This window comes from Diabrotica undecimpunctata, chromosome 8, assembly GCF_040954645.1.
Source record: "Diabrotica undecimpunctata isolate CICGRU chromosome 8, icDiaUnde3, whole genome shotgun sequence".
In the NCBI taxonomy this organism is placed as follows: domain Eukaryota; kingdom Metazoa; phylum Arthropoda; class Insecta; order Coleoptera; family Chrysomelidae; genus Diabrotica; species Diabrotica undecimpunctata.
In genome coordinates this window covers 17,678,675-17,706,239 of record NC_092810.1, presented here as the reverse complement: position 1 = coordinate 17,706,239, position 27,565 = coordinate 17,678,675, and the positions used below count along the sequence as shown (strand labels likewise).

At 34.3% G+C, this 27,565-nt stretch overlaps 1 protein-coding gene across 1 annotated transcript in view; it reads right to left on the bottom strand.

Annotated features, from left to right (window-relative positions):
• The window catches only part of LOC140447225 (intermembrane lipid transfer protein VPS13A-like), a 112,042-nt gene that overhangs the window by 49,959 nt on the left and 34,518 nt on the right, over nt 1-27,565 (bottom strand). The window contains exons 10-19 of the mRNA XM_072539753.1: nt 25,663-25,935; nt 21,484-21,616; nt 20,690-20,926; nt 17,567-17,709; nt 15,274-15,577; nt 9,939-10,118; nt 6,405-6,594; nt 6,226-6,353; nt 5,901-6,132; nt 3,063-3,351 (exon numbers count right to left, since the gene is read on the bottom strand). Of these exons, the coding sequence (XP_072395854.1) occupies nt 3,063-3,351; nt 5,901-6,132; nt 6,226-6,353; nt 6,405-6,594; nt 9,939-10,118; nt 15,274-15,577; nt 17,567-17,709; nt 20,690-20,926; nt 21,484-21,616; nt 25,663-25,935 (2,109 nt within the window). The remainder of the gene's footprint in view (nt 1-3,062; nt 3,352-5,900; nt 6,133-6,225; nt 6,354-6,404; nt 6,595-9,938; nt 10,119-15,273; nt 15,578-17,566; nt 17,710-20,689; nt 20,927-21,483; nt 21,617-25,662; nt 25,936-27,565) is intronic.

Here is a 27,565-nt window from a genome sequence, read left to right as displayed (position 1 = left end):
CCACTCAAACATGATCGGTCCGCTGGTGCGATGCTATTTCTCCTATCATCGTCCTATCCTCAACAAAATCACTCAAATAGAAATTAGTTAAGTTTAAGTTTACATGTACAATGTTTTAGTAAACAAAATATATTTCTATAGTTAAAATTTGTGCAATTCTTATTTTCATTCAATTCGTTGTTCCTATTGTGCAATTTAATAATATTCATATCAATAAATATTCTACCGAGAAAAAGACGTTGTCACGTAAAATCTTCGCCCGTAAAACCGACTTTACAGGCAACCGATTTTTTTGTTGTAAAATATTTAATAATGCCTTATCAATTTTAGAGCTTACACTTTTCGCAAATCTCTCATTTGGCATCTTTTCTAGCACTTCTTGTGAGTTAAAGGGATAAATTCCAGTTGCGTAAAGTGAATTTTGAAGATTTTTTAAAAAATTTGTTTCAATCGCGTCTATTAATTTTGTTAGCAAGTGGGAAAAGATAGTTTTTTAACTGAATTTAGGTTAGGTTGAATAGTCTTTAAATCATTATCAGCATAAGGATCTTTTTCCAGGATCTTTTTAAAGGCTGAAAAAATCCAACATCAAGTGGTTGTGTAAGCCCTGTAGAACTAGATGGCAGAAATACAAACCTTATATTTGCCTTTTGACTAGCCTTTATTATCTCAATATTCAGATGTCTGAGGACAAGTTGTCTCCAATCATAGCTTGATGCTTTTATCTGATTTTGAGCACGGTAAAACAACTTTAAAAAACCAGTTTTAGAAAGTTGATGCATCAAACCATCCAGATTTCGTTCTATTATACAATGCACGAGGGGGGCCACCCGTTATCCATCTATCATATTATATTCTTCCAGCTCTATTAACGACATACAGTGGTATGCGTTCTCCTGTTGCTGTAGCTGCGAATATTAGAGACACTGCGCTTTTAGTGGCATTCATGTACCTTTCCGGGTATTTTGTCTCACGTCAAAATACAGATCTTGGGTACCAGAGTCATTTGACAGATTTGATTCGTCATAATTTACGCTATTTTGAGGATCGATGTTCGAGGTCCAATTTCCCAAAGAAATTATAATTGGTTCCAAGTCCAGAATCTCCAGAATTTTCTAAATTGCCAGATTCTGATAATTACCAGAGTGATGAATATTACCCTATATGGAGCGGAAGTATGGCCAATGACAACAACAATACGAAATAAAATAAGAACAGTTGAACTGGACTTTATGAGAAGATGTCTACAAATCACAAGAGCGGATAGAATAAGAACGGAGGAAATATGGAACAGAATGGAAGTAAAATGCTCAATTACAAAAAAGTTGGAAAACAGAGCCCTGCAGTGGTACGGGCATGTACAAAGAATGCCAGAGCATGGGTGGCCGAAAAGAATGTTAAACTGGGACCCGCCGGGAAGAAGACGGAGAGGAAGACTGGCTACAAGATGGAAAACATACGTCGGAAATGCTATGATAGATAGATAACTCAGAGAAGGTGACTGGGAGAATAGAGTGCTGTGGAGGACTCATAATGGAAAAAGCCGAAGAAGAAGAAGAAGAAGCCAGATTATATCAAGTTTAAATGTGGTATTGTTTTTCATAACGTATCCCTTTATTTGAGCCCAGATTAGTTCAATCGCAATGATAAGTGGTAAACTCTTCATAATGTTTCTAAGTCATTCATCTCTGTCCTAATTCATAATTAGGACTAATTTTGCATGAACATTGAAATATCCCGTCTTTGAAACAAAAATTCAGGCCCTAGTGAGATATATTGATATTATTTTACTTGTGTAGAAGCTCCTGGATGAGCCAGTTTGACCAGGTGGTACGTTTGTTTACTTATATTATCCATCTATCCATCTATCTTGTAACTATCCCGCTAATTTAAATTATCCATAATTATTATAGACTTTGATGTCAATTCTGTTTCTTCTGCCATTGTCATAACGTTTTACCGATGGTTCTGTTAATACAACTTTATATCATTGTGATTGAGATTACCTGTCACCCAACGTGCAACGTATTGTCTTTGATTGCGGCAATTGGGTATTCGAATCGTGCCGTTCCTGGCGTCTATCGGAAATACTTACGTCCTACACGCGACGATAATGTGGAAACAGCCCTCGTTAAATGTGCCTGACCGCAAATACCAGCCTTAGTATTCTCTCCTGCTTTATTTCAGTCAACCCAAAGCCGAAATGTTTTATGACGAGATCATTACCGTTTGCCTGTTTAAAATAACGTCGTTCTTAAGCAGTTACACAACACGCGATTGAAAGATCAATGTTAGAGTCATCAGAGATAAAGTACCTAACCTATAAATAAAAAGAACAGGAGTTACGAACGCAATTGGGCCGGACATGTTGCCAGACTGACTGGCGACCAAGACAAGAGGCATATTGAAGCAAAGGAGCCCGACCAACTGGATGGATTACTGGAGAATGGAGAAAGATTATTTTAAAATATGGAAAATAAGCATGTCACAGAAAGATAAACAGGAAATTAAAGATAAAAATACAGAAACAATGATTCCCAAGGTGGAATATAAAGTTTTTTTTTTAAGTTAAAATTGTGATCTAATCCTATTAAATAGTTTTAGAACCATGTGTTAATTGAACACAAAAAAAAGAGTTGCCGATACCTTATCGACATGTACATTTGAGATTTGAAGTGTAAAATGAATAATTTTTGTGTATTGGTTTGGAATTTTCAAAATAAGAATTCAAGTGTTCAGGTGAAAAGAATTGTAAATGTTTATGAATATTTTAGTACTGAAATTGTAGGAATATAGTGTAATTATATCGTTGAAAGTATTGTAACATTAAAGAAACTAACACGTTCTAATATTATGAGAATTATAAAAGAATGTGATGTTGCCGAAATCTCACTTTGTTCAAGAAAAAAGCGGATTATAATTGTTTATGTTGAGAATGCATTTGGCTATGTTTCTAATGTTTGCTTCTTTCGCTTATAAATAAAAAGACTCCTCTGATTATGCAGAGGACTGACAAAATAGAATAGATAATTAGAATATCAATTAAATAACTAAATACTTACATTTTATCTGCTGCATTCGCTTCAGGCCCAATTTCTTCAATATACATCGAATCTACAGACAATTTTCCATCCAAACTTTTGTCATTGTATATTACAAAGGATATATCTATATCACGAATTTCAAATGTACATAAACCGTGATTAAGATCTCTTATAGGGGAACTGAGTAGTTCTCCAGAATCAAAGAATAATATTATTTTTACTTCTTCTATGGTACATTTAGCTACTACATTCTTTTGCTTGGGTTCACAGAAAAAGGCTTCGAGATTTCTAACAGTTTCATCAATACCTGAAATTAAAATCTTAGTAAAATATAAAACAAACGAGACAAAGCCTATTAAATATTAATATAAAAACACCCTTGTTAGAGCCAATTCAATTTTCCACTCTTACTGGGAGTCAAATTAACAAGGAGTCTCAACTGGTATACTGAGATTATTAACATTCTAGAGAACAGATGAAAAAACTCTTTTTACACCTATAAAATCCCATGAAGACCCATCATTAAACATATTCGTCCCATCTTCTTGAGAGAGGAACCCAATGCGAACCAAGGAGAGGACAATTTTCAGTAAACTCTGAAAAAATGTTCAAAGAATAGGCATGTTAAAGAAGCTAACTTTGGAACTTTGTTCGTCATCCATATTGGATATAATTTTTTTGCTTTGTTACTTACACTAAAGCTTTTTTAAAATAAATTCTGGCGAATCAAGTCGTTTATTGTGAAATGGACTTCATTTTAATAATGTTTAATGAACAATTTTAAGTTTTTATGAGGAGAAAATTGCGAAAAAATAAATGCTTAATATTGGGTAAATAAAGTTATTATACTTTAAACTTAAATGCTAATTTAAATTGCTTAAACAAGTCTTTTTAACTAAAAGAAGTGCATGATCAGTAACGAGTATTCTCCCCTCTAGCTCTTATTACTGCTTGCATCCTTGTCGGTATATTTGCAAGTAAATTTTGGACATATCCTTGGAAAGTGGATTCCATTTATCCTGTGCAGCAAGCCAAAGCTGCTCTATCGTATTTGGAATGGGATTTCTTTGTCGTATGCGGTGTTTTAGGTGATCCCACATGTGCTCTATTGGATTTAAATCAGGGCTAAATCGTGGCCAATCCAATCTTCGAATTTGACGCTCATCAAGATAATTACTCACTATGGCAGCAGCATGTGGTCGAGCATTATCGTGCATTAACATGAATTTTTCACATCCAATGTTACCAACATATGGCAAAACATGATTTTGCAGGATGTTTTAAACGTAAGAGTCACCAGTCATCCATTCAATCACTTCCACAAGTGCGGTGCGTACCTTCCAACAAATACCTTTCCAAAGAATTATGCCCCCACCTCCAAAACTAACGGTCTGGGCGAGATTGCAGCTGGCGAATCATTCTCCAACTCTTAGTAGACGTGGTTTTGACCATCTAGCTTTCATAATATAATTCTGATCTCATCAGAAAAAAAAAATTTTCCAGTTATCGATGTTCCACTGAATATGTGTTCTTGCAAATTCTAAACGACGAGCTTTATGGTTTTGGAGAAGACGTGGATCTTTGGCGGGGCGCCTGGGCTTTAAGTCTGCTTCTTTTTATCTTCGTCTAACTGTTTCTGAACTTACATTAACTTGTCTAACATTTAATAGCTCATTTCTTAGGTGCATCGATGTCAATGACAGATTTAGTGTAGAGATAAGAACCAAAAAACGGTCATCAAGTGCGGCTGTGCAACTTGGGCGTCCTTAAGCAGCCTTCGTACCAAATTTTCTGTTTCGCGGTACCTTTTTAAGTATTTGAAACTAGATTGACTTCTCCTGAGACGTCGTGCGATATCTTTTTGTGCATATCCTTCCTCGTACAAAATTACCATCTGTGCTACTTGGGTTTGGGAAGAAGGTTTTTTATAATAAAATGTACGAATGACACTAAACTCTGAATAAACGTCAAAATAAAGGTAAAAATATGTCAAACCAGTTGAGTACATCAGCCTACTATATGAGTGTCATCAGTAATCTAAAATTGTTTTGAAATAAAGTGACTACAAAAAAAATTGGAAAATTCCTAAATATTCGATATTTTTGTTCAATATTAAATTATAAACCACGATCTTTCTTCTTTCAGTCCTGGGTGCTTCTACTTTACCCGTCGGTAGCATTTCTGGTATCTGCAAAGTTGGAGACTACCCCCGAGCGAGAAAAGTTTATACCTTTGTCGTGTTGTCTTAATTTTAGCCAGAAAAGAATTGGAAAAAAAACAAAAAAAAATTCTAATACAAGTATACCTACATGTAGAATAATCAAAAACAAACAAGTGATGAATGTAAGTGTAGGTAGACACTGATTGCTAAACCAAGACAAAAAGTGTCTACCCTTGAAGTTAACTGGGTAAATTGTCATGGACATAGCCCAAAAAAGGAATAATAAGAAGACGCCAAAAGACTGTCAGCAACATGACGACCACTACTTCAGCGACCCACGCCCCTACCTATCCCTCTCAGCAGCTACACAGGGTAAGACCGGTCGTCACTCGACACTGAGGAGTAGCCAGATTGGGACCTCAGTGCCGTTTAACGGTTCTCGTATTTCTGGAAAACAAGATACTGGTACGTCACGAATGAGAGGAGTAGGCAGATTGAGACTCCAAACTCGAACGGAACCATTGATAATGACTCCAAGATGGGTGCCAAAACGTTTTAAATTCTCAACGTGGTTCTTCCCGAGAACTTAGAGTTATTTTCATTTACATATTCTTATATTTTTGTGTGTATGTGTGTTTCAAATGTGTGTACCAAGAAAGTTATGAACAAAGAGAGTTTTGTTGAAATGGCATTACCTAATCCTAAAGCATCCGTTGGGGATTTCACTGGGGTTGGGAAAAGATCCAAAATTTTTCCTTCTCCTATATTGTCAGTGTAAATTGACATTATGGTTATTAGATCTTTTTGGCCTAATGTTATCTGGATAGCATCTATAATACTGTCGATATCCCATGTACTCTGTGGGGTTTTTGAATTGGTGTACCTTTTGATGTCCATATTCAGACTCATGGGTTCGATAAGAGTTTCCTAAAAAAATACCAAAAGTTCAATATTATAATTTCATAATGTGTTTAAAAATACTGTAATTAACATGTAACAAAACATAATAACAAAATTTACCTGCATCTCCAATGTAGACGTTAAGGTCATGACCCCTCTAGAAGCCATAACATCATTAAGCTTAACCAAAATATTTTCCGTTACTTCTTGTGGATAATCCTTAAAGAAATTTTCGACCTTCAGTTGACCTAAAAACGAACATTTTTCACAACCTTCATTTTTATGTTATTCGACATTACCTGTATCAATAATTAACACATTCGGAGAAGAAGACTTTTGTGGAAACAAAAATACTGGACCGCTGACGTTAATAGCTAAGTTTATCTTTGTATTTGCCTTCAAAGTTTTAGTAATATCTATAACCAAGGTGTTCATTTTGAGGAAAAGTTTTTCTAAGAATGGAAGTGCTTCTAAATTTGCCACAAATCTCTAAAAATATATATTTTTATTATTTTCCATATAGATTCTATGCAAGAATGTTTTTTTATTCTGTTATTTTATTAAAAACAGCATTATTCTTTAAGTCAGTATTCCTATGAGGTATCGACTTCGCTAATTATATTTTCTATAAGTTACTGTCTTGTATCATACATATATTAATTCACTTTTCCAAAAGCTATACAATATAAGCATATCTAATTGAATTCCTTGACAATGAGCGCCTTGAAAAATAATTTGAGATGCCGCCACACAATAAAATAAAATAAATACTCGGAAAGAAGTTACTTAAAAAGGGATCCTATTCCCTATCTATTCTTCGTTCACAAATTGTTGAGAGCACGAAATATGCCTCAAACTCATAAAACGGTCGTAAATCATAGGCGTTCCTAAGGTGTTTATTCATTAAATAATAATATAATGTTTTTATTCTGTTATATATAATATTGATAATATTTTAATACTAATATATTTAGCAAAAGAACAATTAAAACTTTCACGACTAATGTTGGTTATTATATTATATTAATAAAAATAAGAATTTAACCATTAACAATTTTGTAAATAAGAATACCTTATCTCTTTGGATATTTCAATACTAATCTTCGCGTTTAATCACTTTACTAGAAAACCTGGAATTCATATCCGAAGGTACTATTCGTTCCAAGATAATTAAGATGGAATTCCCCAGATTTTTAATAATATAATTATATTCGAAACTTAACTTGAAAGGGTGAAATTATTACGAACGAAAACAATTTTTTTGTTTAGTACGTTTTTGATCGCATGTAATTTACGGCTCGTCGGTGTTTCCGCGTCTACGGCAGTAATTAGCGTCTCGAATATTTCTTTTGCGAATTATATGCAGTGCTTGAGTGATTTTTTATTCCATATACCTACGAACATATACGTACCTTCCGCTCGTGCTCGTTTTGTTGGATTGTTTGTGATGGCTTCATCATCAAGTTTTACACCGGTACTGTTGCGTACAGTCAGTAAGTCTGTCTATTCACCAAGAGAGAAGACTATTATCCTGAATGTTCACGATGCTCTGGTTTCTCAGAATCCCACAAACACTGTTCGCAACATAGTCAAAAGTTGTGCCAACATGACTGGCGTAGGAGAGTCAACTTTATATAGGTTCCTATCAGAAAGAAAAAAACACGGTATAGCTAACCCAAACACAAACGAACACTTAAAGAGAGGGAAAAAGCCTATTGAAAATAATGAATTTGCCAAAAATGGTATTCGAAGGAAAATTCATGGATTTTTTTTCAAAAAAGAAATACCAAACCTAAACAAAATTTTAAAAGAAGTTAGAGACGACCCGGATTTACCTCATATCGGACGAACTAAATTGTGGCAAGTTTTAAAAGAATACTGGTGGGAGAAATCAGACCGAAAATCACTTTTGATTGACCGGAAGGAGAAGATGATGTTGGAGAAGAAATTATCTAAGATTCATACGAAAATTCCGGGCTGAAGAAAGGCCCATCTTCTACCAGGATGAAACGTGGGTAAACTCAGGTCATACTCTAAAAAAAAATTGGTCAGATAAAAATATATTAAGCTCCAGGCAAGCCTTTATGGAAGGTTGGTCTACTGGTATCTCCCCACCTTCTGGTAAAGGCAGTAGATTAATAATTTCTCACATTGGCAGTGAAAAAGGATTTGTTAAGCATGTTTGTTGGAATTTCATTCCAAAAGCACAAAAGACTATCACGAGGAGATGACAGCTGATGTTTTCGAAGAGTATTTTGAGCAAATGATTGAACACATACCACCAAATTCAATTATAGTATTAGATAATGCACCTTATCATTCACGACTAGTAGAAAGACTTCTAACGAATGCGTGGAAGAAACAGGATATTCTTGACTGGCTGCGGAATAAGTATCTGCCTTACGAAGATGGAATGGTAAAAGCAGAACTTTTAAAAATTGCCCGGCAACACAAATCTAAGTTCAAGAAATACGTAGTTGACAAAATGGCAGAAAGGCGAAACATCACAGTCTTTAGACTTCCCACCCTACCACTGCGAAATAAATCCAATTGAACTCATTTGGGCACAAATGAAAAGTTATGTGGCTAGAAAAACTGCGTCATATAAAATACAAGCTGTACGTGAATTGTTATACGAGTCTTTATAACATATTACAAAACAAAACTGGAAAGATGCAGTAAGACATGTGGGATCAACAACAACAACAACAACATGTGGGCAACAAAAAATTTGGGATCTTGATAACATAATTGATGCGACCGTAGAGATTATTAACCTAATTATTAACCCTCAAGATGACTCGGATTCCGAAGTTGATCCTATTTATTTTGAATTTGAATAGTTTTCTAATCGTAATTATATAAGGTAAGTAATAGTAGTTGTAATCGTGAGGTATTAAAGGGGAAAGGCGCAAAATGTCACCTGTCAAAATGTTCAATGTGTTTTAAATGTATCCATTTTTTTTTCAAATCCTGAGAAAACTAAAAAGCATTTTTGAAAAATTTAAAGGCAGAATGAAATATTTTTTAGAATAAATAAAAAGTTTCTTTTGCATGCAATATTTTCAATTAAAAACTATACTATATTTTCTCTTTTATTTTCACCCCTGTTACATAACATATTAAAATAAACATTGTAGAAGTTTTCAGGGACTTTCTGTCCTGAGTAATAATGTAATCTTTCATTCTGCGATAAATTTTTCAAAAATATTTATTAGTTTTCTCCGGATTCGAAAATAATGGATACATTTAAAACACATTGGAAATTTTGCCAGGCGACATTTGGCGCCTTTTTCCTTAATTAAATAAATGTATCTTTTACAAATGGCAAGAAACTTTTTATTTTTGAATAAAATAAATAAGTTTTATTAAAAAATACAATTTACATAAGTACAATTTAAAAAATATATTTATTTAGTTCAAATAAATGTTTCAATCATATACTCTACGACACTGGTCGTTCAGCTCTAACCATTCAAAATACCCCCGTAATAGGATTATAAGGTATTGTATTCCTTCAGATATAAGGTGGGTTAGTCGAAAACGTCTTAAACCGTCAGTTTTAGGTTGGTTTTGACTATTATACCGTATTACCTATCCTCTCTGTATTTCAGTTTTCTAATTAGGGTTAAACTTGTAGTGAGCTATCAACAAATTGTGAACCGAGTGTAATATCCCTAAAGGGAGTTATTGTGTAAGTTATTGTATCTTGTAATATAAAATTAAAATAATATTTTCAGTAAAATAAAAGGTAGCATACATAGATTACTATTTTTTCAATAACAATTAGTTGGAAAAATGAATATGAGTTTTTAAAATAGTAGCGAACAAACCTGTAACTGGACAATTAACTTATAAAGAAATATGCAATGAATTCGACCAAGTTGAAATTTAAAACTCCCGTCTATAAAAGTTTCGTCTATATTGGGTGAAATGTCATTGTTGTATCCTAGGTTGGAAGAATTTCGCACATACTTTATATCAAATACTTTATCTTCGTCTGTATATAATACCTAAAAAAGAAACAATAATTATACCTATACAATAAAGAAAAAATTCAAATTTAAATGTTTTCCATTGCGGAATCAATTTATATTCTTAAGAAAATCAAGGTACAACACTTTACTCTTTCTCTTGTTGGTTCCCAATTACCGAGGATCGTGATTTTTTCCAATATTCCTAACAATTTTTCTCCATTGGTCTCTATATTCAGCTACTCTGAGAGCTTTCCAGAATGAGTTTCCAGCTGAATTCTTAATTTGGTCGGACCATCTAGTTGGTGATGGTCCTCTTGATCTTCTCCCCGGAATGTTTCCAGAAACAATTAATCTCTACCAACTATCGTTACCTCTGCAAACCACGTGACCGAAAAATTAGAGAATATGTTGCAGACATATTGTGAACAGCATTTTTTAAATCTCCAGTTGGTTTAAAATGGAAACGTTTATCCTATGAACTGCGAATCCTATGAAATGCGCAGAATTCTTATATGAGGGCATTCACCAGTCTTATATTAATATTTTGAGAGATAGATCTGTCTGTCCAAACTTTAGTTAGGCGACTCATCGCATTTTTTGCCATACAATACGTCTCCGAACTTCTGCCTCACAGTTACCATCGTTAGTTATACTAGACCCGAGATAGACAAAACTGTCCACTATCTGGTATTCCTGTAATATGTTAGTCAGTTGAATAGCAACTTTATTGCTTTCGTACTCAACTCTTCACAGGAGATAAAAAATTTCTTGCTCATTTGCTGCTATAAGTGTAGTGTCATCAGCAAATCTTATATTGGAGATTTTCCTATCACCCACTGTTACTCCAACGGCCCATCTATCTAAAGCCATCCTCATGACATGTTCACCATAAATGTTGAATAAGTCAGGTGACAACACGCATCCTTGTCGGTCTTGAATTGGTTTGAGAACTTCTGATCTAGTCGTAGGTACTGTTGCTATATTGGACTGGTACAGATTTTTAATAAGTGTCACCAGGTGTATTGGTGTGCCCATTTCTACTAAAATGGACCACAGATTTATCCAGCTTATACAATCAAATGCCTGTTGATAGTCAACGAAGCATATAATCATAGATATGTGAAATTCTGTAGATTCAATAAGTTGTCTCAGGTTCAGGATTTGTTCCCGTGTACGTTTACCCCTCACAAACCCCCGCTTGTTCCTGAAGTATTTGGTAATGTAGATAGGTTTTTCATCTATTTTTGATGATATGAAAAAAGATTTGACTAGCATGTGTTATTAGTGGTAGTGTGAGGTAGTTTTTACATCTGGTAGTAGTTCCTTTTTTGTGTAGCGGGATATAAATTGAGGTACACTAATCAGATGGCCATTTTCCTGAATTACAAACAGCGACACAGAAGAAAGAATGGATGGTATGTAATCCTTTGTTACCTAGTAACATTTCACCAAGTATTGAATCAATTAAATCAATGACTAGGGTAGTCGGAGGGACATTGATTTTCTACTGGTACCTCTTTATTTTTATATAGCTCGCTACAGTAATTTCGCCATATTTTTAATATTTCGTCCGTATCGGTCTTTAGATTACCTTACTTATCTATTACTATCTACTACAGACTACGTTTGAGATTTAAATTCTCTGGTGAGGAGTTTGGCCTTCTGAAATAAATCCCTCGGTCCATTTCGACAGCCATGTTCCTCTATCTCTCTGCATATTTGAAAGATGTAATTAGCTTTGTCTTTGTGACACTGTTTTCTGATTTCTTTCGATAACGCTCTGTATTCATCTGGTAAAACACTTAAGAGATCTAATTAGACGTAATTTGACAAAATTAATTTCTAAAAATTTCTGATATGGGGTTTTTTGATATGCCCAATCATTCTAAAGTATTAAGATCCTCCTACCTCCTCTGGTTATACCAGAAGTTGACTAAAACTTTTTAATATTTTAACCATAACGTCCTGTATATTATTACGGATTTATTATTACGATAAATTTTTATTTATTCTGGTTCAATAGACCATATGTTTCGTATTACTACTAAAATTACCAAGTTTCGGATTAAGGGTTAAGTTTTGTTAACTGGTTCATATACCTAAATCTAACAGTTACTTAGATATTTAGATCGAAATGTTTCTATTATAATTTTGATTACGTATAGCGTGCCATGAACATTTTGATTAACAGTTTTATCAAATATTATTTATGTTAAGATTCTCTAAAATATCTAATTAGAGTTACCAAAGAATCACCCTGTAGAATATTATTGTTGGCAAATATAAAGAACAGGCGGGCGGGAGAATTCCACATATATCAATTAAGAAGTTTCCTGTCCTTATTTTTGTACGTGTATAAGCACTGTTTTGATATTTATTCAATTTTTTTTTAAAGCAAAGTTAAACTGTCTCTAATATAATAGTACTTAATATAATCTCAAAATATTGGACATAAAAACTCTGTCTCAGACTCTGTTTAAAATAATGCGTTTTTCAAATAAAAAATATACACAGACTTAATATACACTGCCTGATAGTATGCATTGTAAAATAGTCAGTAGTCGAATCAAAATCCATTTCTGGTCGAGAGTACAGTCATTTAACCTATATTGCAAAGTATAATTGAAGTTTTGTGTCAATGTTTAAATAATTCTGTGTTTCCGTAATAGACTTAAACAAAAAAAAATCTATTTCAATTCGAATGAATTCTTTTACTTTCATTTAAACGTAGAGTGAGTAATATAGTATTTTTAAGGACTGTAGATGAATGTGGGAGTAAAAGCTTATTCCTAGCATCGTCTAATAGCCTCCATTAATAACCTTTAGATTTGCAGTTCACCTAATTCACTATGGAAGCGAGGTCTTACGAGTTCTTGTTGCTTTGTATAGATGTCGCTGCTATCGTACTCAGGCATGTATAGTTATTACAACGTTATGTTATGACCACATGTCGCCCAGCCTGCTGAATTGTGATTGGTCAAATGGCAACAGTAATTGCAGCCAATCATAATTCAGGAGTCTGTTGCTCATTTTCTGTATTATCGTTGGTCGAAAGGCACCTGAGCTGCAGCCAATGATAATACTGAAAATTGGGCATTGGTCGTCGTGCAGGTTCAATCACGGCAAAGCCAAAACGACCGTTACAGATTGACCTACTTTTTTTAGCATAAAAAAGGTGGACGGCGGCCAGGACACTAGACCGGGTCAGGATAAGTCCGCTGGTCCAGCCTTCTTGGCATGTTAGAGATCCTCTGATCGATTCAGTTCTCAGAGCCTCTGTTTTATTTCCCAGAACCTAACGTTCTCTACATATCCAGAGCTTAACGCTCTCAACTTTAAACCCAGAACCTCACGTTCTCAGCTTTAACGTCGGTTTGTTTCCAAATCAACAGCGGCCATTTTTGAGGGAATTATTTCTGCTTTTCGACTTCGTCGAATTTGCTAATATTTTCCTTAAGAGCGTCGCAATTATCGCCGATATAATCTGTGCTTTTGGACTTAGTCCAGAATCTGATTATTTCGGAATCTTACAAGTGGTGTAAGAAGTTCTTCTCTTTCAGGATTCTACTTCACGGGACTTAGTCACCGGACGGTGCTAATATCCTTAGAAAGAATTGAGAAATAAATAAAACTTATAAATTGCTTTTTATTTTCTCTTTCAGGTACACTGCTAAAACTTATAAAACTTAAACAGCTTTTTTTATACGTTTATTATTTGAACTTTGCAGTATTTTTCAGGCAAAAATAACTTGTAATCTTTTTCAGATTTTTATTCTGGTTTGGGACTCTTTTTTTTACAGGTCATCGACTTCGAAATTTTTCGTTATTTGTTTATAATTATTTTATTTATAAACTTTTAATACTTTTTATTGTTGATTCGTCCAAAAGTCACTATACCTGACGTCCCACACCTATTTTCAGGTTCCTGGCACGATCCCATCATAGTCCTGACTTTTGGACTTGTAAAATTTTTTCATAAAAATTTGAATATTTTTAATTGATCTTAAACTGATCTTTATTGTTTAAACTAACCAGTTTATTTACAGATTCTTAGTTTAAGACTAATTTATATACTTATCTTCCAGCTTCCAGACCTGGAGATAATTATATTACAGATTCTTAGTATTAGTACTTTGATTGATATTATTTATCGCAATAAACATTATCTGTATGAGATAAAAGGCATTTATTCCTAGCTAAGTGTCCATAGAGCACATCTATGGCCACTGACCGAGATCCTTATCCCCTTAGGTCAACAACAGCGATGGAAAGAGCGTGTAGTCAGCCTGCTCTTACTCCTGAGGGAGTTGAGAGTCTTTCGAGTTACCGACACACAAAACATAGTGGTCATAACATTTCCAACCAATTGAGCCACTTTTCGTAGTACTACCGACTTAGGTCCACAGTCATGCACTAATTCTGTTCTCCGGTGTGCAGTAATGGATCCAGGTTTTATCAACGGTTACCAATCAATGCTAAAAGTCTGACGGATTGCGCTTCATAAAGTCCAAACACTGCTGAGAGGTGGTCACACGATCATATTTTTGGTCAGTGCTCAGCAAATGGGGCAAACATTGACAGAATAATTTTTTCATATTCAAAACTTCGTTCAAAATATTACTAGTGTGCTCTTTACTAATTCTTGTGGCCTCTGTGGCAATTCACGAACCTTCACTTCACGATCAGATAAACCCATTGCATGGACTTTCTTAACATTTTGGAGGACTGGTCTGAAAAAGCATTAGTCCCACAATATTTATTCAGCTTTTCTTTTGTTTCGTTCACCGATTAAGAGATCGAAAATCGTTTTTTTATATGCGTCATTTTACAAAAATCAAATTTATGCAACTGTCAAAAATATAGTAATAGCGTCATCGTGCTAAAATATGACATGCATGCCTAAAAAAGTTTGGACTTTCTAGAAATGTTTTTTTTTAATCGCAGCACCGTAATTGGCGAAGAAGGTTACTTATTAAACCACTTGAGATGTATGTAGTACCACATCATCATGTGGGTAGGTAATAAATAAGCATTTTAGGATAGAGAGAAGATATTTTTCACATGGTTTTTGGGGAAGTTGAAACCACGTACTATGTTGTATTTTGATATTAAATAAAGTACCAAATCTTAATATAACGGAGGTTTCAAGAACCTCTTGCCATTTTATAAAGTTAATTAATAATATGCTTACCTTGGAATATAATGTAATATCCGACAGATGTTCCACCGTTATATTACTTAAAAATGATCTAAAAACAAATCTTTCATTCGCTCTGAAAAGGAAGTCCATTTCCAATCCAGAAAGTTGAATGTTTACTATATCAAAATCTGAATCGCAAACGGTGACGCTGAGATCTGCTAATCGTGCGGAATGAGAAAACTTTATGGAACCCGGAGGTACTGGAGTATCAGTCTTTGAATGAAGAATGGTTCGCAGTTGCTGTATTAAGCTTAATAGTGTTCGCTTTAAGAAGGGAGACGTTTGAGATTTTATCCTGGAAAATATTAAAATAATAAATAAAAGTTACCTGCTAGCTATCATTATTTATTTTTCTGTGAAGAATTGATCTAATCTATAACCTTGTTATGTCATGTGAATGTGAATAACATACGTTCTGATCGTAAAGATCGTAATGGAACGCCTGAATCCATACTGTCATGAATACGGGCTTAAGATCAATTTGACAAGTTGCAAACATCCAACTAGTTATTATTGTACTAAACCTATTGTCATTGAGAGCGTGGATACCTACAAATACTTGGGAACACAGATAAGATCATATATGGACCAAACCAAAGAAATCACAACACATATCGGGATATAAGGTTAGAGCTACGCCTAGGGATGCTTCGGTGTTACGTTTTTTCTTCTCTTCTGAAACAAGTACACTTAAAAAAACTGACAGTTTTTCAATTTTGATTTTAAAAAAGAATCCTGTGAATGTCGGACCCTACAATATATTTAGAGAAATTAACAAAAGCTATGATCAAAGGCTCAGACATCAAGAAAGAACAATAGTTCTATCTCATACCTAGAGAGAAGTCGTCAAGGTGTCCAAAACTTTAAGGCCTACCCAAGGTACATAAGGCAGGGCATTGCGACCCAAAGTTATTTCTATTGGATCTACTCTACAACCATTGGCAAAATTTATGGCTGAACAGCTACAAACAACCATACGCAGAATTTGGCCACATTTGATAGTCAGCTTCAATGTGGTCTCACTTTCTACGAATGTTCTTTTATTCATAATAGATAAGGCACTACAAATTATAAGCAAAAAGTATCCAGTACCACAATATACTGCTTACAAAATACTGCAGAAACAAAACACTGCCCACAAAAGCTCTGTATAAAGAAACAAAGTTCACCACAACAAAAGGGCTCCGGCAGGGTTGTTCCATATCTTCAACCATATTCAAAATATACTTAGAGAAAGCCTTGACTACATGGAAAAGAAAATGCGAAGGAATGGGAGTACCGGTACGGAACGAATATCTATATACGTTAGGCTTTGCAGACGATCAAGTAGTGATTGCACAAGACCAAGACGACCTCAGCTACATGATGAAGAAACTACAAGAAGAATATACCGAGATGGTCTAGATATTAACCTCGCGAAAACAGAGTACCTATCTACAAGTGAAGAAGAGATAGAAGATCTACAGATTGATGACAACGTAACAATTAAAGGAAAGGATAAATTCAAATACTTGGGGTTTATAATCACGAAAAAGACAACAACAGAGGAAGAAATTACACAAAGATTAGGACAAACAAGAACAGCAATCCGACAACTTAACTCAGTATGGTGGGATAGACACCTAAATATCGAGACAAAAACACATATTTATAAAACATTAGTGCGAAGTATTATGACATATGGGGCTGAAAATTGGATCATAAACAGGAAAAACAGCAGTAAGATAGTAGCAACAGAGATGGAATGCCTGCGAAAATGCTGCAGAGTAGACTAAAGTGGTATGGACATGTAAGAAGAACTAGCGACAGCAGATGGATAAAGAGAATAACCGAATGGAGCCCCATAGGAAGGAGGAAAAGAGGACGACCCCGAAAATCCTGGAGGAACGAAGTAGACGACGCCATGAGTAAGAGAGGCCTAAACGATGGAGAATGGGACAACAGAGAGAGATGCAAACGGTTGAGCGAGGGAAGGCAGTGAATACTGTAGAATCCCTGAATATATATACAAAACACTGCTTAAGTAACACATATTTCATCCAAAAAAAATATATAAAAAAATTAAAGAAGCACCGATGGATCCACCACTGTCATCGGTAATAGCAAACCTGTTTATGCAAGAAATAGAACAGCAACCAATAGGAACAGCCTAATACAAACCCAAACTTTGGCTTAGGTACGTGGACGATACCTTTATCATCTGAACACATGGAGAAAAAAAGATAAAGGTAAATGGTTGTTATTGTATTGATATTATCATCAAGTAAATTAATATAATACTTACTTATTGCTTATATATTTGGAATATTGAAATATTGTTCTCACAGCTTCTTGATGCAGAAGAACATGTAATGTACCAAAGTTTGCTACTAACGACGTTTCTACTCCATGAAAATGTGACCAGAAATCAGGACAGCTAGCACTAACCTAAAATGATATAATATTCAATATTTTTATATCTTAATATTTGAGAGTGTTTATTTAAAATTATATTTTTCTTTGCAGATACTTAAATATTATTTTTTTGATCTTCGTTTTAATTCTTTCTACATGCCTTTCCTCAATATTTTCTTTTTCGTTTAATTCCATTATTTTTCATTTTTTTATAAAAAGTGTATACGTTTTAAAAACTTTTTGAAGACATTTTTGGCTCAAAAGCATAAACAAATCTTCTAACTATTGTCGAAAAATAATGCAATACGTGAAGTTACTTGAAATATACAAACAAAACCAAATGAATTATATACAGAGTCTTTAAAATCGAATAAATTCATCTATTCTGTGAAAAAGCTACATCAACTTCATCTGATCTGAGCTGGACTCAAGTCTAGCTCATCAGTAAACTGCTTAGATACGGATATATGGGTTAAGATAAAAGCAACGACCTAAATACAACTTTAATACGAAATTGAGCCAGACTTCTTAAATCGTTAGCAGACAGATTCGGTAGTACGTACACAAAAACTATCGTACTTACAAGACAAGTTATCGAATAAAAATCCATAGTATACGGACAGCTAGCTCAAAGAAATCGCATCCTCTGTTCCATACGCTACATCCTGCGTATAGAAAGCAACAAAAGATGACTTTTCCTCAGACAAAATTCGCAATATATCGAACATCCCAACTATAATCGAGAGAATGAACTCTGGAATAGAAGATTTACGTTTAAAATTATTCAGAGCCCCAATCGCAGAACACAAAACCAACCAAGAAGAAACAAATCTTCATCTCCCGTCAATTCTACTACAAAGTTGTAGTGATGAGCTCCTGGATGAGTACGCAAATTATCCTGAGGCTCCCTCCTTTGCTGCCTAATTCTTAATCCTTTTTTCAGTAAAAGGGAAAGATTTGTTTTTATGGTTTTCCAATTTTATTTCACTATGATACCTTGCTACTACCAACTATACTCTGCTGCATTCCATAGAATTTTTCAACTTTAAAATAACTGAAAAGCACCATTTTGACACCAACTACTACCAGACTGCCACTTGTCTCCTTCAATGGTAGCGTACGTGAAAAATCAAATCCTACAGAAAATGTCAACTTTTTAAATGGGAATATTTTCGACAATAAATGTTCTTCTTCTTCTTGATGTGCCTATCCGTTACGAATGTTGGCGATCATCATGACAATCTTTATCTTATCTGCAGCAGCGCGGAAAAGCCATATAAAACATGTTCATTCTCTTTAAATACCGAAACAACCCTTAGATGGTTTTCAGACGAGGATACTGTATGCGAGATACTGTATGCGAGATACAGAATTTTCGATGGCTGCTGTATCGCATTCACGGGCATGCTCGTCAGTATGAAAATAGTAGCAGTGCAGTGCGGTTATATTTTTGGATTATGGATGTAGAAGAGTGTGTTATGCTGTGGTACATATTAAATAAAAAGAAAAATAAACAGAATAGACGACGTAATTTGTGGGTTCATCCTATTGTAAAATTAAGAGAAACCAAGGGAACGTATAATTTGCTGTATCAAGATTTATTGCAAGATCCATCGAAGTTTTTTAATTATTTTCGAATGTCTGTGAAGTCGTTTGAAGAACTTCATAAAATTTTGGAAATTCAATTGAGTAAAAAAGACACAACTATGCGTAAAAGTATTTTATCAAAAGAACGGTTTTCTATGACTTTAAGTTCAAGTTTAAGACTATGACTTTAATTTAAAATAAATCTGTGTACTTATCTCCAATTTGTAAATTGTTTACCTCGCCCTAAATAAAAAATGACCGTATTCCTTTCACAATAATGTAGTTTTATATTCGTTAAATAATCAAAATTCCAATTAGCAAACTTTTAAAACTAAACTGTATACGTATGAAACAAAATACCTATGTATTTATAATAAAAACATGTTTATTTCTTTCCATATTTATTTTGCTGTACTGCAGTCATGGCCTCAAAATTGTCGCACATTTTCTTAGCAATTTCGACCCAGCACTGCTGCTTTTTATTTCTATTGCAGTAATCTGGCGATGCTGTATCCCATAGACAGTGATTTGATTGTACCAAACAAATAAATTTGTCATTATCAAATACAGCACGCTCCATTATTTAACTATATTCAGAAAACACCTTCTTTCTTTCGTTGCTCATTTACAATTATTCGACAGAAAATCGCGTGTCTATGGAATGTGGTGCAAAAGTATTCGTGTCTGAAAGCGTTCATTTAACGTAATGTTTCTTCTGTATCTGGCATACGCATTCAGTCGTCGGCGACAGGAAGGTCCGAGATACTGAATTCGGTATCTCGCATACTGTATCCCTCGCGCGTCCCTTGTGAAAAGCTCCATTTGAGTCTATGTAATATCTGCGTCTCGGATACGCGTATCTCGGATACAGTATCCTCGTCTCCTCGTCTGAAAGGGGGCTTAATTCACAACACTTGGTTTTTTTGATATCAGGCTCCACCTCCGATGTGCAGTGGGCAGCAATATAATCATCATCATTCATATTTCGTCGTCGTTGAAAGAGAGGTGTCTGTACAGTTTGCGACAAAAATATTGTTTTTTATTTTATCTGTGTTGAAAGAGCTGTTATTGTGATTGATTTGAGTTTTTAAATTATTAAAATGGATTTTTATTCATAATTAGGGAGCAAAGTCATGTGTGGACAAAGGAGGGAGGTTATAGCAAATGTAATTGTTGCTAGTTGCAAAATACAGCCTACCTCCGATAATGGCATAAAACTAAAAGCTCGGTATAAAAAAAATTAGGTACAGATAAAGTGTTAAATATATTCACATAATACTTTAGAGATAACACCTACATCGTTCATTCAACGTATTGCTCAGATATATTTTCTTTATATATATTTTCTGATATTTCAACTACTTCTATACTATTGTTCTTTTCGTTCCTGGAATAAATTATTCAAGGACTATTTTCAACAACTTACCTTCCTGAATAGAATAGTAGTAATATCTTGATTACTAGTAACAGGGCTAAAAAGAAGATCAAGATATTGTCCGCTGTGTGTTGTATGCAGCTTGTCTGTCAGAAGAAGCGAGTTTAGTGTTATTTGATACGCAGGACCATACGTCATAAAAGCTACATCCATTGAAAATTGTCCTAAGCGTAGCATTAAGTATTGTCTATCTGTGCTGTCACTTGATCTCGAAAATGTTACTGAAAACTACAATAGCTATTAATATTAAGATAAGATTATGGAATTTGTAATATACGAGTATAGTCGATTGAATTGCGAGGTTATGAGGCATAATCGTGTATTAAAGTAGTTTGAGAATAAGTTTAAAAAATAGAAACAAAAAATAAATAGGTAAAAGATTAAAAAGAAATGTTCTTGGCCATAAATATGTACTTATAATTATGCACTCACAATCTGAATTGAATATCTTTATTAACAAACGATTCATTGGCGTAGCTAGGAGGGTGCCAGGGTAGACCTGGCCCCCTGATGGTCCTGCGGTCCCCCTTGAAATATTCTAATAGAAAAAATTGCAAATTCATGCAATAATGCAAACAAGAAACAATAAAAAAACCAACGTATCAATCGCCTATACTAAAGTTCAAAGATCACAGATCAGTCAGTTTCAGTTATAGCAAAGAATACAGACGCGTATGCGTCTATATTCTTTGCTATAACTGAACTTATGAACCTTATGAACTTATGAACTGAAACCTGAACTTATTAAATAATTAACTTAATTAGTTAATAATTAATTAACTTACTTCATTTATCACAAATCCGTATAAAACTTGAATATTGTTGCTAGGCGATATGTTGTCCTCAAGACCTGGCAAATCTACACATCTCGCCCAAGCTTCATTCATATCTTCCTGATAGTTCCTAGAGATACTTTTACTGAAATAAAAAAAAAATAAATAAATAAAAACTCTTCTGACATGAATATAACAATTAGAGCAAATTAACACCGTCTCCAACTCATAGAATCCATTACAAAAAACTGAGTAAAATATTAAAAAGAACTGAAATTGACGAAAAGTATACTTCACGTTGATTCACGTCTTGATTTCAGATGACACACATAGCGTTCAATAATATAATTAGACAGGACATTTTAAGATGAAAAAGGATGCATTTTTTCACCACTGTTGTTTAACTGAAACTCCAAAATTTTTTTTTGTTATCTAGTCTCGAAACTACAAACTTTGGATGCCCTAAGAACTACTGGAAATCATGGAACAAAAGAAGAAAATATAGAAACCAAACTCCAAATAAAAACAAAGAAAAACATAAATTAATAAAGAGCAAAATAAAAGATGTTAAGAAAAAGTTGATCATAGAAACATGCATTGAGATAGAGGAATTACACAATACAGTTAGGGAATTATCTGGAAAATCACGAACTCTTCCTCCATCCAATTAATTTTCATAGACACAAGAATGGAACCAACACGAATAAATAGCGAAGAAGCCCCAATATTATTAAAATCTGAAGTCCTCTCTCTTCAATCCTGACCCACAGGAAGGAGTGTAGTAGCCTCCAAAGATCTCTGTCTCTGGTCATTTCTTTTAACTCATGCAGATACTTGTAATTTGGTCGATATATCTTGTTGGAAATCTTCTCCGTGATCTTCGGCCTTCTACCTTTTCTTGGATAATAAGTCTTTCCATATTTTCTGTGTCTGCTCTCATAACATGTCCAAAGTATTTTAATTGTCAGAAATAGACTTTGCTGGATAGCAGTTTGCTAACTTTTAGATCATTTAAAATTGAAATATTTGTCCTATGGTGGGTCCACGAAATTTGTAACATTCTTCTCCAACAGAACAATTAGTGGCATCTATCTTGCTTCTTTCCGCTTGTCAGTATTGGGAATACTAAGCAGTTGAAGTCCAATATGCTATAAACACCTCGAAATCTGGCAGAGCCCCTGGGTCAGATAAAGTTTCCATCGAACTGATTAAACTTATACATAATGACAATTTAACTGCAATATCTATGCTCTTTAACAATATACAAAAATCTAGTGAAATATCTACAGAATGGCTACTATCGAGGTTTGTTCCACAACCAAAAACTAAAAACTCCAAACACTGTAATGACTATAGATTGATCGCTTTAATGTCACAATTATTGACAATATTTTTATATAATATAATGGGCGAGTCTTCTACAGCTGGCGCCGTTTCTCGCATCCAAATTTCCAGCGTTTTCTTTCGAAGCAATCTTCAGTTTTTAAATCTCATGCGGTCATTACATCTTCGACATCTCCTCTCCATTTCATCTTGATCTACATCGTTTTTCATTTCATTCAGGCATTCTCTGCGGGTGCCCATACAAGTTTAGTCTTTTGATTTCGACGGTGTCTGCCATTCTATTTGCTTTTTGTACTTGATCCCTCACTTCTTTGTCTCCATAGCTAGACAGTCTACTTTCCAGGTATTTTAGTTCCATTACTTGTTCAATACTGATGCCATCAATTTCCATTTTACATCTGGTTGGTTCTGTGCTGACTACTATTGTTTTAGTTTTCTGAGATGAGATTGTCATATTAAATTCTTTTGCTGTTATGTTAAATCTGTGGACCAATTTGTGCAGACTATCTTCATCTTGGGCTATCAATATTACGTCGTCTGCGTAACAGAGTATTTTTATTTCTTTTTTTCCCATTCTGTATCCTCTTCCTTTGTTAACGGTTTTTATGATTTCATACATGATCAAATTAAAGAGCATGTGGCTCATGAATCCATCTTCATAATGGCTTCGGAACAAGCTCTATATAGTTTCACAATTATTGCTCAATAAAGTGTCAAGATCAACAAAAATATCTTTGCGTTTCTTTTCTAAATAAGAAAGCTTTCGAAAAAGTTAAGCATAGCATTCTTGCGAAATTTCTAAAGCAAAAATAACTAACGATAAAAATGATATTAATATATATATATATATATATATATATATAAGGTTCTTGAACTCCTAAGTGGAGCATAGAGCTTCAGTGAAAACGCGCCATCGGGTTCTATTTTGCGCTAAGGCCTTCACCTCATTCCAAGACTTTCCTTGGCCTCTTATCTCGTCCATGATGGATCTTCTCCAAGTTTGTACTGGGCGACCTCTTTTTCTTTTCCCTTGGGGATTCCACTCTAGGGCAGTCTTTGCGATACTGCAACTATTTTTTCGGAGTGTGTGACCGATCCAACCACACTTTCTTGACTTAATTTCATTTTGTACCCTCTTTTGTTCGGTCAGGTGTAGCAGATCGTCGTTTCTGATGGTGTTAGGCCAGAATATACGAACAATTCTTCGTAGACATTTGTTAACAAAGACCTGCAGTTTGTCTGTGAGGGTGTTTGTCACTTTCCAGGTTTCACATCCGTAGAGTAGAACAGACATGACATTTGATCGGAATATTCGGATCTTTGTCCTTGTAGTATACTCGCCAGATCTCCAAATAGGGTTGAGCGTGCTGAAAGCTTGTTGAGCTTTTCGTATCCTCATACGAATATCGTCTTCTGTACCTCCGTTTTCTGTTATGACACTTCCAAGATACGTAAAGTTTTCCACATTTTCAATCTGCATATTGTCGATAGTGAATAGCGTGTTGTTCCTTGCATTTATTCTCATGGACTTGGTTTTACTAATATTGATTTTCAAACCTATTTTATTGGCTTCAGTGGAAAGTGTTTCCAATTGGTAAGCCAGATCTTGGAACCTTTGACCTAATAGACAGATATCGTCCGCGTATTCTAGATCGCTTAGGCGTGTGGTTAACGTCCATTGTATCCCTCTTGTGTCGGAGTCTAGTTTGGAGAGAACATAGTCTATAGCTATGTTAAAAAGAAACGGAGAAAGCACGCATCCCTGTCTAACTCGAGTAAGTACGTTGAATTCGTCACTGTTGATCCCATTGTGTGTCACGCTGCATTTCGCATCAGTATATAGTGACTTTATAATAGAAATTATTTTTTGCGGGATGTTTCTTAGCTCTAAAACAGCAGCGTGAGACAAGCTATCAAAGGCACGTTCAAAATCAACAAAAACCATGTATAGGGGTGTGTTCCATTCAACCGATTGTTCCATTATTACCCTCACAGTATTATTAATATAGTAGATATTAATATAGTGAGAAGTATCTATTGAAACCAACAAGTAGTGGTAACATTCGATAAGTAGTGAAGCGAGACAAGGCTGTGTACTTTCACCATTACTATTGAATATACACTCCAAAGAGTTATTTATACAAGAACTTCAAAACTGTGCAGAAGGGATCAAGATAAATGGTGAAACTATAAATAAAATTGGATATGCCGACGATACAGTGATTATCGCTAAAAATAAGAAAGTCTTGCAGACGCTACTAAACACACTTTGCTATACCGGGGAACAGTTTGGTTTAACAATAAATATAAAGAAAACAAAAACAATGGTTTTCAGTAGGAAGAGTAAAGTCATAACAAGGCTTCAGATAAAAATGAAGATATTGAACAAATGGATAACATGAAAATACTTGGGAGTCTGGATTACTGAAGATCAAAATCCGAAATTAGAAATTTGATCAAAGATAGAGCAATCAAGAACCAGTATTTTTGAAGATAAGGGAATTTATGAGTAACCAAAGACTCAGTCTTCAAGTTCGATAACAGCTGAAAGTTTCAATCGTTTACACATTATAACCCAGAGGAATCGAGAACTATTTTACTAAATCGTTCTCGTAACTCACCGTCAAAGTAAATGGCACCTCTGTTCGCGAACCACTAAAAGTGGATATATATTATGAGCACTACGTCATATATGAAAATCGAGTGGATATTTCAAGATCAAATGTCCTATACGCTTTTAAGCAAATTTATAAATTTATCTACCAGCATAAATAAATAACAATAGTAACATACAAACAAATATTGACAAGACAAGAAAAGCAGATCTTTTAAAATTCTATTACTTACTCTCTGGTGATATTATGTGTCCGACAATTGTCAACTTTGTACCGCTTGTATTTTATATACGTATTCGGGATTCGTATTTTCTTTTCAATCCTCTTTAAATAATGGTTCGTAATTCTTTTCTTTATTCTGTCTTTGGTAAAAACCTTCGGCTCAGGATCTTCTTGGATGATATTAATTTTTATTTGATCTATATTAAAAAATTTCAGTAACAACAATATCTTTCTTTCTGATATATTCATCTTTAAATTTGGAAAACTAATATTAAATTTGTAGCTGAAACAAAAATATAAAAGGTAAATATGTTATTACGAAAAAATCTTTATAATAATTTCTATTTAATCTCAATTCTGTTTATTAGAGATGTATTTCGTAGCCTCCTTTAGATAGTCTAATGAATGTTATATATCATCCACGACAGAGGGCAGCATTGTATTTGTCCCACATGGTCATTGGTGTTACCCACATTCAAGACTGTATATCAGCTGAGTTGTGTTTTAGTGAATATATTATGTCATCAAACTAACTGGGTTGAGTATTTTTCAACATTTTTCATACTTTCCACTTTCCACTATGCCCTATTGAGGGCCTAGTGGAAAGTTCGTTTGCGGGCAAAGTGGAAATTTTCCGCTTACACCCTCATATATGTGTTACAATTATTTTAATTCGAAATCTGTTGTTCGAGATTCAAATGTTTAATAAATATAATCAGAAGACCACTCAGGGTCAATGGACCGAGAAAGATATGGAGCTTGCAATGGCCGAAGCAAGTAAAACGAGCATTTCAAAAGCTTCAAAACTCTACAATATTCCTTTGGGTACGGTCCACCATCACATAAAGAAAGGATCTGCTAAAAAATTTGGGCCGCGGATTTTGTTTATCCCAAACTGTATTCTAATAACGAATACTATAATAATTGAAGAAAGCCCTCACTACACTAGTAGTCTCTCAAAATATTATAAGAAAACGTCTATTGGTGATTGGGTCCTAAATCTGTTTCACGTCATTCAGTTGGACGTTGTTATTTTCGCATAACGTTGCGGCATTGTCGGCTTAGTAGAGATTGTAGGGAATTATGAAACAATGAAACTTAAGGTACATTTTTTATACTCTGTTCACTGAACCCAGTTCTGACTGTCTAGTAAAGTTAGTAATTATTTTTTTGTTGCGTTGGTCAAATTTCTACTTGAAGTTACTGTACGATCAAGCACCCGTGCTCATAGTTAACATTAATTGAAACTGAACGTAAAAGTTATTCACATACATTTATTAACAAAGTAAATGTTAAATACATGAAGTTAACGTACGAAAATAACGCATCACTGCATCCATGTAATATACATTCAGTACCGTAAAATGGGGTGAGATTGATCTCCCGAGGTGACATTGATCATTTGTCGTTGTATCACATATATGTAGATACAACCGACAACAATGTAAAATTGTTTCTGGGCGTGGCACTATTCATTTCTTGGATCTTGACTATGATCAGTTCACGTCGTTGTTAGTTTGCATTGGCATTGGGAAGAAGTTATATGGCTTTGAAATTAACCATAATTTTTGGCCTATTTTTATAGTTTGTATACTTTTGATGATAGAGGAAGTACAGAGCTAAGTTCGCTATTTCTAGTGTTATAAAATTATTTTGTATGGTTCTGTAATAATAATTTTAAGTATCTAGCATTTTAACTAACGTTATCTTTTTTAAGATGGCGGATAATATTGAATGGAGTGACATTGATCAAGTGATCAATCTAACCCCACGTTACGTACGTTCCAGAAATTATTTATAATTTTTTTTTACATATTTAAGAATATCAATCAAAATGGGAAGAACGTACAAGAGACAATTAGGCAGTAGAACGTATGGCAATTTTAATGAAGAACAAGTTAATCAGGCGTTGC